Here is a 14,660-nt window from a genome sequence, read left to right as displayed (position 1 = left end):
GTATGTTTGTATGTATGTATGTATGTATGTATGAATGTATGTAAAAAAAGATATATTATATACATATATCCCCTGAATTATTATTCCTTCTGTTTATTTTTTCCCCAATTTCTGTTTGAGGGATAGAAGATTTTTTCAACACATTTCTAAACATAATAGTTTTAGTAATTAATTTCTAATAACTGATTTATTTTATCTTTGCCATGATAAATATTTTTCAAGACACTTCTATACAGCTAAAGTGACGTTTACAGGCTTAACTAGGTTAATTAGGTTAACTAGGCAAGTTAAGGTACTTAGGCAAGTTATTGTATAATGAAGGTTTGTTCTGTAGACTAATGAAAAAAATATATAGCTTAAAGGGGCTAATAATTTTGACCTCAAAATGGTTTTTAAAAGATTTAAGACTGCTTTTATTCTATCCTAAATAAAACAAACAAGACTTTCTCCAAAAAAAATAAATAAATAAATAAAATAAAATAAAAATGAAGAGGGGGTTTAATAATTCTGATATCAGCTGTATATATATATATATATATATATATATATATATATATATATATATATATATATATATATATATATATATATAATCACAATCAAAAATAGAATAGAATAGAAAAGAAAAGAATAGAAAGGTTTGAATCTGGATCCAATGTTTAGATTTTGGTGCTAGAAATAAATGCAAAATGTTTCATGAAATGCATTATTAGCATATTTGAATGTAACATTTTAGAACACTTGTAATGAAAAAAGATTGCAATTTTTAATGTTATCAGTCAGCTATGTGTAAGTATGGTGCTAACATTTCATTAAATTCTTCACCCTTTTGACCAGCAGTGTCTTGCCTTAGTGAAACTTATAACGGTGCAAAAATCTGTTTGCATGAAATTGAACAGCCTATACTGTGATTGAAAACAAGCTAAGAATAACGCCTGTTTATCAGCAAACTAGCGGAGTGTTTTTTTTTTTTTTACTTTTTGTTTCTTCTTGTTTGTGAGCTGCGCCGAATGCAGGCTCTGTGCATGCTGTTCCTGTGTCCATACCGCAAAGTTTTCCAGCTGTTCCGAACTCGCTGAACCCGCCATGATGTTTACCATCCCGTTCTAGAAATGATGGACTCGTTTCCCCTCACACACATTCTTCAATTTCCACACGCACACATCTAGTATATATATAAATATATACAAACACACACTCTCTCTCTCTCTTTCACATTCCAGAACTGGCTCTTTAATTCCAATAAAGTGTGTGTGTCTTGTGTGATTGATTACTTGCTGCCCAGTTTGTTCCTTCCCCTCCTTTTCTTTTTCTCTCTGTCTGCCGTTTTCTGCGTACACTTTCAGGAGGAATAGAGTGAGAACGAGCTGTGCCTGCTGATGGTGGTGTTTATTTGCACATGTCGTCTGCTCTGTTTTTCAGATTAATAAAGTAATTATGCGAAGCAGGTCACCATGCAGGAAGGTTAAAAATAGAGGAGGGCTCTGTAATATCTCAATTGTTTCTTAGGGACGAAAATCAGATTGAGTGTTTTAGTAGTGTCTAATGCTCGTATGATTGTTTACTGGAGGAACAGAAAGCGTTACGTTCAGTTTCTGTAACGCTTGTAATCTTAGGATTTATAGACAATTGCTAAAATGTTACATTGTGCAGATTTTAAAATTCAATCAATCAATCAATCAATAAGAGTTCATTTATTTTCTCAAATATTTGACATTTCACTAGGTAAAATGTAAATAAATTATTATTTGGTTTAAATATTTGTATTATTTGTGTATTATTAAATACACTTTTAAAAAATAAACATACAACTTGCATTTTAACAATTAGACATTTGAATGAATAAATAAATAGATAAATAAATAAATAAAAACAACAACAACCTAAAACATTAAAATAATAATTAAACAAAAAAATAAACATGCATTCCCTTAACCAACCACCCACCAGTGCTATCCAATGGTAAAAGTAGGTAATAAAACCATAGTAAACATATTAATCACAAGTAGAAAGTAGAAAGTTTGTAGAAAGAAAATAAAAGGGGACCAATTTTTTTTTTTAATAACAAAACCTTGTCATTAGGGTAAGCCAGATTTTTTTCCAGATGTAATGTACCCCTTAATTCTGTCAGCCATAATTTAAGAATTGGAAAATTTTTTTTTCCAAAACAAAAGGATACCGTTTTTGGATCAACTCATATGAGAAAACAGTTATTGTACCCGTGTAAAATTTTCCAGAAATCTGAAATAATTAATTTAGGATCTAGTTCAATCGGAATGTCTAATGTATAAAAAAAATGTAAATATTTTGTTCCAGTAACTCGCATAGCATAGGAATGAGACAGGTTGGAATCTAAAAACTGACATTTGCCACACAATAGCGACACTTCTGGAAATATTTTATTCAATTTACACTTGGAATATTGAAGCCTATGAAGCACTTTAAACTGAATGGGGCAATAGCTATGTTTCCATTCACCTATTTTTATGGCATTTTTGATATGCGCATCAAAAAACGGTTGATGGAAACACCAAGATGCGCGTACGTTTTTAAAAAAAAGCATTAAAAAACATGTGCATAACTGAGTAGGATAAACTTTTTATTCGATGAGAAAAGATGCGCATAAACTACGATGGAAACACTTTGTCATGATTTTGTTATAAGAGATCATATGATGATAAAAATGTGTGTAAATGTACAAACTAGCAGGCTGAGCACACTGTAAAACATCTGAAATGTTGTTTTGGTCATTCTAAAACACCTTAATCGTTTCAGTATTAGTGTTATTATATTATTAATGACCTCCAGAATCAAGAGCCTCAGTGCTCCGTGTTTCACACCTTCTAATGCCACTTCGCATTCACTGCATGTCAAGATTGCCCTCTGAGGTGCAGGTCATTAATTAAAAAAGGAAAAGATTCACACAGCTTCTCCTACTACAGCAAATTCTGGTTATATTATTGATATTTGGTGCCAGTTAATCAGGAAGTGATGATTTTTGTTCTCTTTGACTCATTGGATGGAAACGCTGCTTTATTCACGTCTTTTATTCGATAATCCAATTTTGGACATAATGTTAATTAGCATTTTTGGATAGAAACATAGCTAATGTTTTGCTTTATTGGGACATTTGTGAACCAGTTCAAGACTTTGTTACCAAATTTAACTTGACATTTCTACTGCAAAATCTTCTTCCAATGCAGATTTAATGTTCTCCATTGATGGACTTTTTACCTGTTCTAAACCCTTTCAAAGCAAGGAAATGGTACCATCTCTAAGACATCTTTCCAGAAATGTGTCCCGATACATGTATGATGCCATGGCATATTTAGAAATGTTAAAAGTCTCTCATTTGAAGGTATCTAAAAAAGTAATAAGAAGGAATACTGTATTTTTCACACAGCTGCTGAAATTAAGCAAATTTTCCATCTACATATAAATACCCTATGTTTCTTAACCCTAATTTTTCTAAAACTAACATTGAAGGTCGAAAAGCGTGGTTAGCTGAGATGGATAGCATATAAAATATTATTTAAAATACACACAAATATAACTTTGAATTTAAAATATTGCAAGTTATTATTATTATTGTCTCAGAAATATTTTAAATTTTACTGAGGTTAGGTCAAGACATAGATGATATGCTAAATATTATAATACAGTGCTGTAGCCTAGATACCTACCTGGGAAATATTTTCAGATATTGCGTAGTATCATTGCACCTGCTGTAGCCATGGTACTGCAGCAAAGTTCTTTGATTATTACGCCAGACTGAGAGTATAGTTCCTAGCAAACAGCAACTTCTTATTTTCTGTTCATTTTGGTACATGATGTAACTACAGAAGAGTCGAGCTTTAAATAGGAAAATTATCAATCCGAATCAATAACTTATGCTAAGCTAAGCTATTTATGCTCCCACCAGACCCGGAGACCAGCTACAAAACTCAGATTCAACTCCAGTGGAGATGAACTCCCAAAAATGGACTGTTTCTTTAAACACCTTTTATTTCACATGTTTATTTACAAAATAATTTTTGGTGCAAAATGAACAAAAATACTAGTTATTTTAATAAATTTTAGCTTATGTTAACTTTTTAGTATATTTACCCTTGACTCCTTTTCTGTTTCTTGTTCTTTCTGTCTCTTACACACATTCAAGCACACACACACACACACACACACACACACACACACACACACACACACACACACACACACACACATTCAGACGCTGGGCAGTGTACCATGTGAAATGACCTCACTGTCCGCCATGGTGAAACTTAAAGCCACGGTGCTCCACAAACACTCATGTTTGCTGCCAAAGCAGGTACAGGCAGCTATAAATGGATCTGATTCAGATTACATTACCACCAATGTTTGCCTGCGAATGACTCTCGAGCTGCAGAGGAATGTCCTTTCATTTTACATGTGCACGTGCTCCTAGCTGCCCTGTTTTAGACCCGCAGAAACGTTAAACTAAACCCATGTGTTTTCCAGATTACACCGCGAACAAGATGTGATTTCTGTCAGCATGTCTGTCTTCTGTGACTTAGTCTGTCATGTGATAGTAATGAACAACTGTTCATAATATCTGTTGTGTTGTGTGCTTTCACAGTGTCTTGTTTGTTGTGTTTTGTTTTTTTGATGGTTCTCTTTTCCCCGTTTTGTCTCTCTCTGGTTTTGTTTCTCAGTGTGATCAGGTCCAGGTCATTCCTATTCCCAGTGTATGTATTATCTTTTTTTATTTTGCCTGCATGTTTATATAGATTTTCTCCTTAGAGAGAAACCTGCCTGGCTTTTTCTTTTCTCCTGGATTTAATTTCTTTGTTACTTACATAAGCAGTATCTTGGAAAAAAGCCACATATTATGCACAAATGACTCATAAATTAAATTGCGGCCTTTCAGTTGTTAAACATTTTAATTGGCTTAATTACATGAAGTTGGCTCAATTAGATTATTGTGACAAATGCATTGAACTGATATTCAAAAAAGTGGCTTTTCTCTTTTTTCTCTTTTAAATGCGACAAATCAAACAAAAAATTAAATGTTTATTTTCATTTTTTAATCTGGCATAAATTAACTAGGGATGCAAGCAACAACTATATATTATGTTAGTTAATTAATTAACCTAAATAAATGTGATTTAAATCAACATAATGTACAATAATTTGAGGTTTGATTTTAAAAATTCTTTTCTCAAAGTCTTTTTTTTTTTCGAAATATTTTCTCTTCAGGTGTTAATGCTTCATGCTTTTGCTGTTATGATATAATAAATCTCCTCAGCACATTTAAATGATGCGATGTGGATTGCTCATGCTAGTGGCATGGATGAAATGCTTATTTCATTTAAAAGCATGAAAATCAGATTTCAAAGGAAAAATAATATAAAATTATATATTAATTTAAAAATTGGATTTTCACTAATTATTAGCATAGACTCAGCCGATTATATCGACAAATCGTGGAAGCCCTAAAATAAACTAATAGAACTGAACACACTTTTACACAATATTAATTGAACCCCATCAGATATCGTGTACTATATGTTTTATATTTATGTACAGTGGTGTGAAAAGGGTTCGTCTCTGTTCTGATTTCTTCTTTGCAAGTTTATCACACCTTAATGTTTCAGATGGTTTAAATATTAGCTTTAAAATTAAGGTCTTTGTTATTAAGGGGAAACAAAATTCAAAACTACATAGCTATTTATGGAAAAAGTTGTTGTCCCTCCAGGTAAAACATAACTCTTGTTCATCGCACCTGAGTTCAATTTCTCTGGCCACACCCAGCCTTTATTACTGCCACAACTGTTCGCAATTAAGCAATTACTTAAATAAGACTTGCTTGACAAAGTGAAGTAGACCAAAAGATCCTCAAAACCTAGACATCATGCCAAAATTCAAAGAAATTTAAAATCAAATGAAAACGAAAGTAATTGAAATCCACCAGTCTGGAAAAGGTTATAAAGCCAATTCTAAAGCTTTGGGACTGCAGTGAACTACAGTGAGAGTCATTATCTACAAATGGCAAAATCATGGAACAGTGGAGAACTTTCCCAGAAGTATCTGGCTGACCAAATTTACCCCAAGAGTGTAGTGACAACAAAAGATCACAAAAGACCACACAACAACATCCAAAGAACTGTAAGCCTCACTTGCCTCAGTTAAGGTGAGTGTTCATGACTTCACCATAAATAAAGAGACTAAACAAAAATGATTTGCAAAGCAGAGTTCAAAGATTAAAACCACTGCTGAGCAAAAACAACAAAGGCTTGTCTTAGTTTTGCCAGAAAACATCTTGCTGATCCCAAGTATTTTGTGGAAATACTCTGTGGACTGACGAGACAAACTTTTGAGGAAGCGTGTGTCCATTATGCATGGCTTGAAAAGAACATCACATTTCAGAAAAAAAGGACATCATTCAAACAGTAAAATGTGTGGTGTTGGTGGCGGTGGTAGAGCGATGGTCTGGGGCTGTTTTGCTGCTTCTGGACCTGGAAGACTTGCTGTTAAAAATGGAACCATGAATTCTGCCATGTACCAAAATATCCTAAAGGAGAATGTCCGGCCAGCTGTTGGTGACCTCAAGTTGAAGTGAACTTGGGTTTTGCAGTAGGACAATAATCCAAAGAACAGCCTACTTTTGAATGACTGAAGAAAAACAAAATGAAGAGTTTGGAGTGGCCTAGTCAAAGTCCTAATCTAATTAAAATGCAGTTGAACGACCTTAAAAAGGCAGTTTATTCTCTAAAACCCTGCAATGGGCTGAAAAATCCCCACAGCGCTATTAAAGACTCATTGCTACTTATCAAAAATGCTTGACTGCAGTTGTTGCTTTTAAAGGTGGCAAAGAGCAACATAGGGCTACGTCATTTTGGATTTAGTTTTCCCCTAATAATAAAAACCTTCATTTCAAAATTGCATGATGTGTTTTCTTGTTCTATCTTTGACTAATAACTAAAGTTGAAATTAGTTTGAAGATCTGAAAAATTAAAAAGTGACAAACATGCAAAAAAAAGAAGGGGAAAAAAAGAAATCAGTTTTATAGCAAGGCTGCACGATATTAGAAAAAACGAACATTGCGATACTTTTTTCCTTCAATACATACTGCGATATTAAGTACATTTTCACAAGATCACTGCCTAGCTCTATTTGGGGAAAAAAATCCTAATCATAAAATATCATCAGTATCTCAAATATTGATAAATACAGTAAAGCAAAAATGCAAGTGAAAAGCCTGAATGACTCACCTGGCTTGAAATGTTCACTCAGTCACCAGCCCTAAAAACACTTGCAAATGACAAACATCTACAAGTAACTTTACAACTTCATGAGTGTTTTCAACTGTGTCTCCTGCTCAACTACACTGTAAAAAAAAAAAAAAAAAAACTATTCTGTAATTGTTCTGTAATCTGACATTTGCTGAAACTATGTATTATGCAGCCTTATTTTATAGCCTCAGACACATAGATTGAGTTGTATTCAAATTTATATTCAGATGTAATCAGATATAGTTGTATACATATATAGTTGCATACGAATGCCTTTAAACAGAATATTCTGTTCACACTTTAAAGTGAAGTATCAGCCAAAAATGGAATTTCTGTCATCATTTTTAACCTGTTATTTCTTCTGTAGAATACAAAAGATATATATATTTTTTCACACCTTCATGCAATTAAAGTTAGTCAAGCGTTAAATACCGCTGATTAAACTACACTGAATATCATTATTTGGACAGTTTGTTTTTGTATCGTTTTCTCATTTCTGATTTAAAAAAATAACATTAAATTAAATATTTCACTCAAAATTCTGAATATGTAAAGTTAAATTTATTTGTTTACCAAAAAAGGATAATTTGTCATGATTAACTCACCCTTGTGTCATTTCCAAACTTGTTCTTTCTTCTGTCACAAACAAAAGATGAATTTAAAAATTAAATTCAGAATTTGTAAAGATAAAGTGATAGTTTACTTAAAAATAAGTTGTCATTGTTTAATCACCCTTGTATCCAAATACAATTTCTAAAGTTGTTCATTTTTCTGTGGAACACAAAAGAAGATCTTTAAATAAAACTTGAATTAAAAACGAACTTTCAACAGTTGTTCTCCATATAATGAGTCATAAAAGGTCCTTATTTCAAATATTTCACTCGAAATTTATAATTGAAAAAGTTTGACAGCTTAATTTATCTAAAATAATTATAATTTCTCATCATTTGCACACTCTTGTCATTTCAAAACTTTCCTCTGTCCAACACACAAGAAGATATTGGGATGTATTGTTTCTGTCCATACAGCATAACTAAACAATATTCAGTGACTTTCATAGACTTAACTTTTGTGTTCCACAGAAAGATCAAACAGATTGGGAACAACAGGAGAATGTCTAAATGATAAAAGAATCTCCATTTTGGGAACTGTCCTTTGAAAATAATCTGGAAATAATCTGGTTTTACAGTCTTATTTTTAGGGAATTGAGAACCTGATAGTGTAGTTACCAATAATCTCAAGGACAACAGCAGTCTTCTAAATTGATCCCACGCGGCACCTGCTAGAGGAAGAGCGTGTGGAGAGCTCTGTCGATGTGAGCCAGGTCTTCACGCTGAGTCTGAGATAGGAAAGACCCAAATCCTGAAGCAAACTCCACCTGCTTCTGCCTGCTCAGCAAAAAACCCAGCATCCTCGCTGAGAAAATGCTGGCAGTTGGTTTCATTCTCACAGTAATTGTAATCAAACCTAGGATCCGCTGGTTTTTTTCTGCGATGACAGCGGGGAATGTCTCACTGCCTGCTTCTAGACCATGATGGCTGAAATTTTCGACTGCATGATGTCAAGCTTTTAGTGTCTTCTCTACAAGGCATTTTGAAAGTGTCTGTATTGTGGTCATTTAGTGAACTGCAAAAAGATTATCTTAATGCAAGCAAGTGATATAGCATTTCAAAAATGAATGCTGGGATTGATTGACACAGCATGAGTCTTTGGTTATGGTTACAGCATTGTTTGAAAGTCATAAACTTCTCAGAGTTATGATGTAATGTAATTGCATGTGCTCATGGGGTATGCAGAAATCATCTTGTCTGTGTATTCATGTGGGAAATTAGTTCTCCCTCAATTAATTAAACAATGTAAAATGTATATATTTATTTAGTATTTGACAATATTGAATATTCAATTGTATGCTCATTTCTCCTACACTGTAAAAATAATGATTGCCTTACATTTTTAAGCTGAATCAAATCTGAGTCATTTCAACTTGTAATAAATTGACTTAAAACAGCTTATAAAATTAAGTTAGAAAGTGATTATATTAGTTTAATTAGTTACAATCAACTGAAAACATATGTTGTCATGACTAAATGATCATATAAGTTTTACAATGTACATTTGAATGGCTTTTGCCTGCTTTACATGCTTTTGTAAGTCCATTTCTACCACTGAAAAAAGTTATTTTAGCTTTTTTTTCTCAGAATTGTGAGGTTTTGTTGTTGTTTTTTTCTGACTGTATAACTCACATTTGCAACTTTTTTGTCAGAGTTCTGCCTTTACTCAGAATTACGTGTTGAATAGTGATTTATCAAGTCAAAATTGCAAGACATAAACTTACAGTTTTAAATTTACATCTCAAAATTTTGAGGAAATGAAAGTCTGAATTCTGAGATAAAATGTTGCAATAGCCTTTTTAATTTTTATTTGGTGATGAAAACACGCTTCCACATTTTTGCAATAAGCATTTAATAAGTATTGGGCAAAAACAAATGACTAAATAGAACTGATTTAATATAGTAGGAAATATATAAAAAATCAAACTATAATAAAACATTTATACAACTTATAATGTTAAAATATGATGTTGCAGTATCTAATTACTTAGTTACCATTTTATTATTTTTTTTATTTGGTCACTTGTTTTATTGTATTTTTTTTTTTTTTTTTTTTTTTTACAAAATAGTGTTAAATATATACACTCACTGGCCACTTTATTAGGTACACCTTACTAGTATTGAGTTGGACCCAATTTTGCCTCCAGAACTGCCTTAATCATTTGTTGTACAGATTCAAAAAGGTACTGGAAATAATCTTCAGAGATTTTGGCCCATATTGACATGATAGCATCACACATTTGCTGCAGCTTTGCCGGCTTCACATCCATGATTGTCTCGACCATGGCTGTGTCTGAAATCGAATAATTCTATACTATATAGTATGCTACTGTAAAAACAGTATGCGAGCCGGGTAGTACTGTATGTTCCAATTCAAAGAATTTGAAAAACAGTATGTAAGAAGTAAATGAATGACCTACTACTTCCAGCAACATTCTGAAGTGTGCATCCAATGCACATCCAATGATGCCTCACGAGAAAATTCAAGAATGGGAGTGAAGCTATGCAAATGACTGGGTAGGTCATGGGATCATGACAGAATGGAGGATGTAGTACGTCCGAGTTACATTCATACCACTCACATTTACACTGTATAGAAAGTACTTTTCTAACGGTCGAGTAGTACATTTAATATCAAATGCAGTACCTATTGAGTAGTAGGCGATTTCGGATCCAACCCATGTGATTGGCTGATTCGAAATTTGCATTAACGAGCAGTTGGACAGGTGTACCTAATAAAGTGTAGAACAGAATTTAATATTATGTAAGTGACAATTCTTTGTAAACCAATAGTGTTCTGCAGCAGTGAGCAGCAGCTGCTTTTCTTAGGGTCCCAAAAGTGGTACGGTTAGCTACTTTGGTACTTCTGACAGTGGAAATGGAAATAAATGGATACTGTACTATACTATATCCAACTGCCTATAAATTCTATACGAATAGTTAAAAAGCAATAGATCTGATTAGAATTGATAATAGTTGTTGAAATCTGATGAGGTAGACGTACCGTATGTAACAGCAGTGAAAGGTCATGAAGGCCTCAGACAGATTTATACTGGCACAGATAAATCATCCAGTCCTCCATGACCTTTAATTAACACTCATGCTCAACTGCACATGTATAGGGTATTAGGCATATTACTGTCATGAATGTACATTTCTTATTCATGCATGCATGCATGCATGGGATGTGTATGACTTAGCTTGCGTCTTTGAATAAGTGAGAGTGTGTTCCGGCCCCTTAGGCAAGTCCATCTGCCTCCCTTAGGTCAGGCTTAGTAAAGGACGTCTCTTTCCCATTTCTGGCAGAGCGTCTACAGAGGCAGCTTGTGTTTAGGCAGCATGATTTGGCAGTGAAGCCAATTTGAGGGACAGTCACTTTAACGCAGTGCTGTGATCGCTGTTTCAAGGTTATCCAAAAGCACCAGATCCCAGTACATCATTTGGGATTGATATTGGACAACAACAGAAGAATCTCCAGAGCATGTTGTGCCCCGTTGGATTGTGGACCATAGCTTTTGATTATTACTTCAAATGTCTGGCTGATATGATAAGCATGCATCTTTTATCCTCTGCTGAACTGCTTGTTTGGCCTCTTCTCCTTTTATGTATTTATCTGTATTGTGTTTTTTCCAGCCTCCAGCCAAATACATTTTGCCTGAGGTCAGCATTAATGATTACGGCAAGAACTGTGTGGTCATTGACCTGGACGAGACCCTTGTGCACAGCTCCTTCAAGGTACTTATTCTCTCACATAAACTAAAATACTAACATCTTTGCTATGATATTTTATGTGTGAATAAAGGGGATGTTAAATCTAATATTCACCTTTTTGTATGGAATTACTAAATCGTTGTTTCCTCATGTTAATCAGTTTCTTCTATATTATATGACAAGATTTTTAAAAATATGTATTTTTAACTATAGTTATGTTTCAAAACCTAATTAGCTGCTTGCATGAGGATTCTTTTGAAGAATCACATTTTTTTATTTTTTTATTTTGTATAATAAAGATCTTGCATGGAGGAGGAAACCCCTGAATTTATTTGAGTTTAGTATATTTAGAAAATGCTAAAAATATATATATTTTCCATTAAAAATACAGTAGAAACCATATATATATATATATATATATATATATATATATATATATATATATATATATATATATATATATATATATATATTTTATGTTACTCTTACAACAAAGATCAATGACAAGACTTTTTTTATGGAGAAGCAAATCTCTGAAAGCATTACAATATGACATGGTGGAGAAAGCAGGCAGTGTTGATTATTAATCTGTGTTTTTCTGTCTACTAATAGAATATAGAAGTTACCATTTATTTGTCTGCTTTGTTTGTTTTTTATTCCTAAAAGAGTGTATAAATCAAGTCTCCTACACAAAGCATTGTTTGTATGGAGTTTCTGTGTATGTGAAGCCATTTCAAACTAATCACTTTTGAGGTTTCATTTCACTTACAGTTCTCCATGAAAAGACAGCTGTCTTAGTATACACAGTAATCTCAGTCTTCATTAATAGATGAAAAAGTATAAATTCAGAGGGTTTTAATTGGCCTGATGATTTGCTGCCACAACAAAAGCCATGATAACAGACTGTATTGGCAGATCTTTGAGACCGTTGGGGTGGATTTTAAGTCCCAGATGAATTAAATCCTCTTCAGTGATTAAATGTTTGTCTGGTCCCTAGAAAGTAGTGCTTCAGGGAGCCACCTGCTGAGTGTAGTGACCCACTTCTCTGCATCTTGGTTTTAGGCTGCTTTTTAAGTCATACGTACACACACTCACACACACATATGGTCAAATAAACAACTTGACTGCACACAATCAGCTCAGATTTACATATATATACAGGCATCCAGCTTAATGCATACATGTCTCGCACAGCTGGATGAATCCTCGCTCCCAAGAGAGAATGACTGTGACAGATAGTGAATGTGTTTGCTCTAAGACTAATAACTATGTTTTGGTAAAGCAAAGCCTGTCCTCCTTTAAAATGTCTGCCTGGCAGCTCCTGTTTTTGCTCAGAGACGAGAGAAAGGCGGCGACTGAGAGAAAGAGGCCCAGAGAGAGGGATGCATGCCTTTGTGCGCGTTCACAACCTCGCACACACACACACACAAATACACCCACCCTGACATCAAAACACACTCGCGCTCACATGTTACATTGAAAAAGGTATGCTCACAGTTACACAACAAAGATTTGATGGTGGCCGTACTTGTTTACAATGTATTTTGATACTCGTGATTATTGCGTATATGTATATTTTTTACATTTATGAATTGACTAAATTAAATCTTTGGCATTTACACAATTACTTTACTTACATTTACAAAATAAAGCTGCAAAATGGAATAAAATATAAACAACGTTACTTTTTAATGTTTCATTTTATATATTACTGTTCAATATAGTCAGGGTGCTTTTTAAAATAGCTTTTTAACAATCAAATAAATAAACAACTGGACGTACATTTGCTTTAAAAAGGAATTGGTGAGAAATTGCGTTTAAAACAGATTGTTTGAGGTTTATAAGAACATATCTGATCATAAAGAGTTAAAAACCTCTTTGGAATAAATGGTATTTAGTTGCTCAAAATGTCTAAAAATATATACACTACCGGTCAAAAGTTTGGGGTGATTCTTTATTAATGTTTTTTTTTTTAAGAAAATGATTCTGTTCATCAAGGTGGCATTAAATTAATGTAAAAATTATTTACAATTTTAAATAATTGCTTTCTTATTGTATGTAGTTTCAAATGAAAATATTACTCCAGACATTATTGATTTTATTACTATTACCATTAATAAAATTATTACAATAGTAATAAAAATTAATATTAGAGTGATTTCTGAAGGATCACGTGACTCTGAAGACTGGAGTAATGAAGCTGAAAATTCAAGTTTAAAATCACTTGAATAAATTATTAAATGAAATTATAAACCACTTTTCGTTATTTTATAGTGAAATAACATTTCACAATTTTACAATTTTGACTGTATTTTTAATTTTAAAAATGCAGTCTTGGTGAGCAGGAGAAGCTTATTCTAAAGCATTTAAAAATCCTACTGACCACAAACTTTTAACTGGTAATGTATTTTTAATTAAAACATATCTATCGCTTAGTTTTTTAAAGTTAATGGATTAATTTTACCTGCATTATTGTTCTTTTACACACCACAATATATATGTTTCAGTTTCCAACTGTTTGTAAACAGGTGTACAAGTATGTGTTTGGTAACAAAATCCAGTCTCAAAAAAGGCGTTTTTCTATAATATTAAACGCCTTTAAAAAATGAAATGCCTTTTTTACATCTTTAAATAAATTGCCTCTTTTTTAGAGCTTTTTGCTGTAATTGTACTTTACTTTTCTGCATTTTTTTCTTTTGCATCACTGCAATCTTTATTCTCAAATAAATTCTATAATCTCAAATAAATACTCAAAGTAAGCATATTTATTATTTATTATTATGTGGTAAGGAACCATCATTTAAAAAAAAATAAAACTTTACAACTTTATGTATTTGTTTATAAATTGAATTGCTTGGTTTATATATATATATATATGTATATATATATATATATATATATATGTATATATATATATATATATATGTATGTATATATATATATATATATATATATATATATATATATATATATATATATATATATATATATATATATATATATATATGTATATATATATATATATATATATATATATATATATATATATATATATATATATATATAT

At 32.3% G+C, this 14,660-nt stretch overlaps 1 protein-coding gene across 4 annotated transcripts in view; it reads left to right on the top strand.

The window, feature by feature from the left end:
- The window catches only part of ctdspla (CTD (carboxy-terminal domain, RNA polymerase II, polypeptide A) small phosphatase-like a), an 82,369-nt gene that overhangs the window by 31,729 nt on the left and 35,980 nt on the right, over nt 1-14,660 (top strand). For 2 of the 4 annotated variants that reach the window (XM_005162710.6, XM_068217118.2), the window contains exons 3-4: nt 4,692-4,724; nt 11,516-11,617. In XM_005162710.6, the coding sequence (XP_005162767.1) occupies nt 4,692-4,724; nt 11,516-11,617 (135 nt within the window). 4 annotated transcript variants of the gene reach the window in all.

This window comes from Danio rerio, chromosome 24 (assembly GCF_049306965.1).
Source record: "Danio rerio strain Tuebingen ecotype United States chromosome 24, GRCz12tu, whole genome shotgun sequence".
Taxonomy (NCBI): domain Eukaryota; kingdom Metazoa; phylum Chordata; class Actinopteri; order Cypriniformes; family Danionidae; genus Danio; species Danio rerio.
This window is presented reverse-complemented; position numbering and strand designations above follow the sequence as displayed.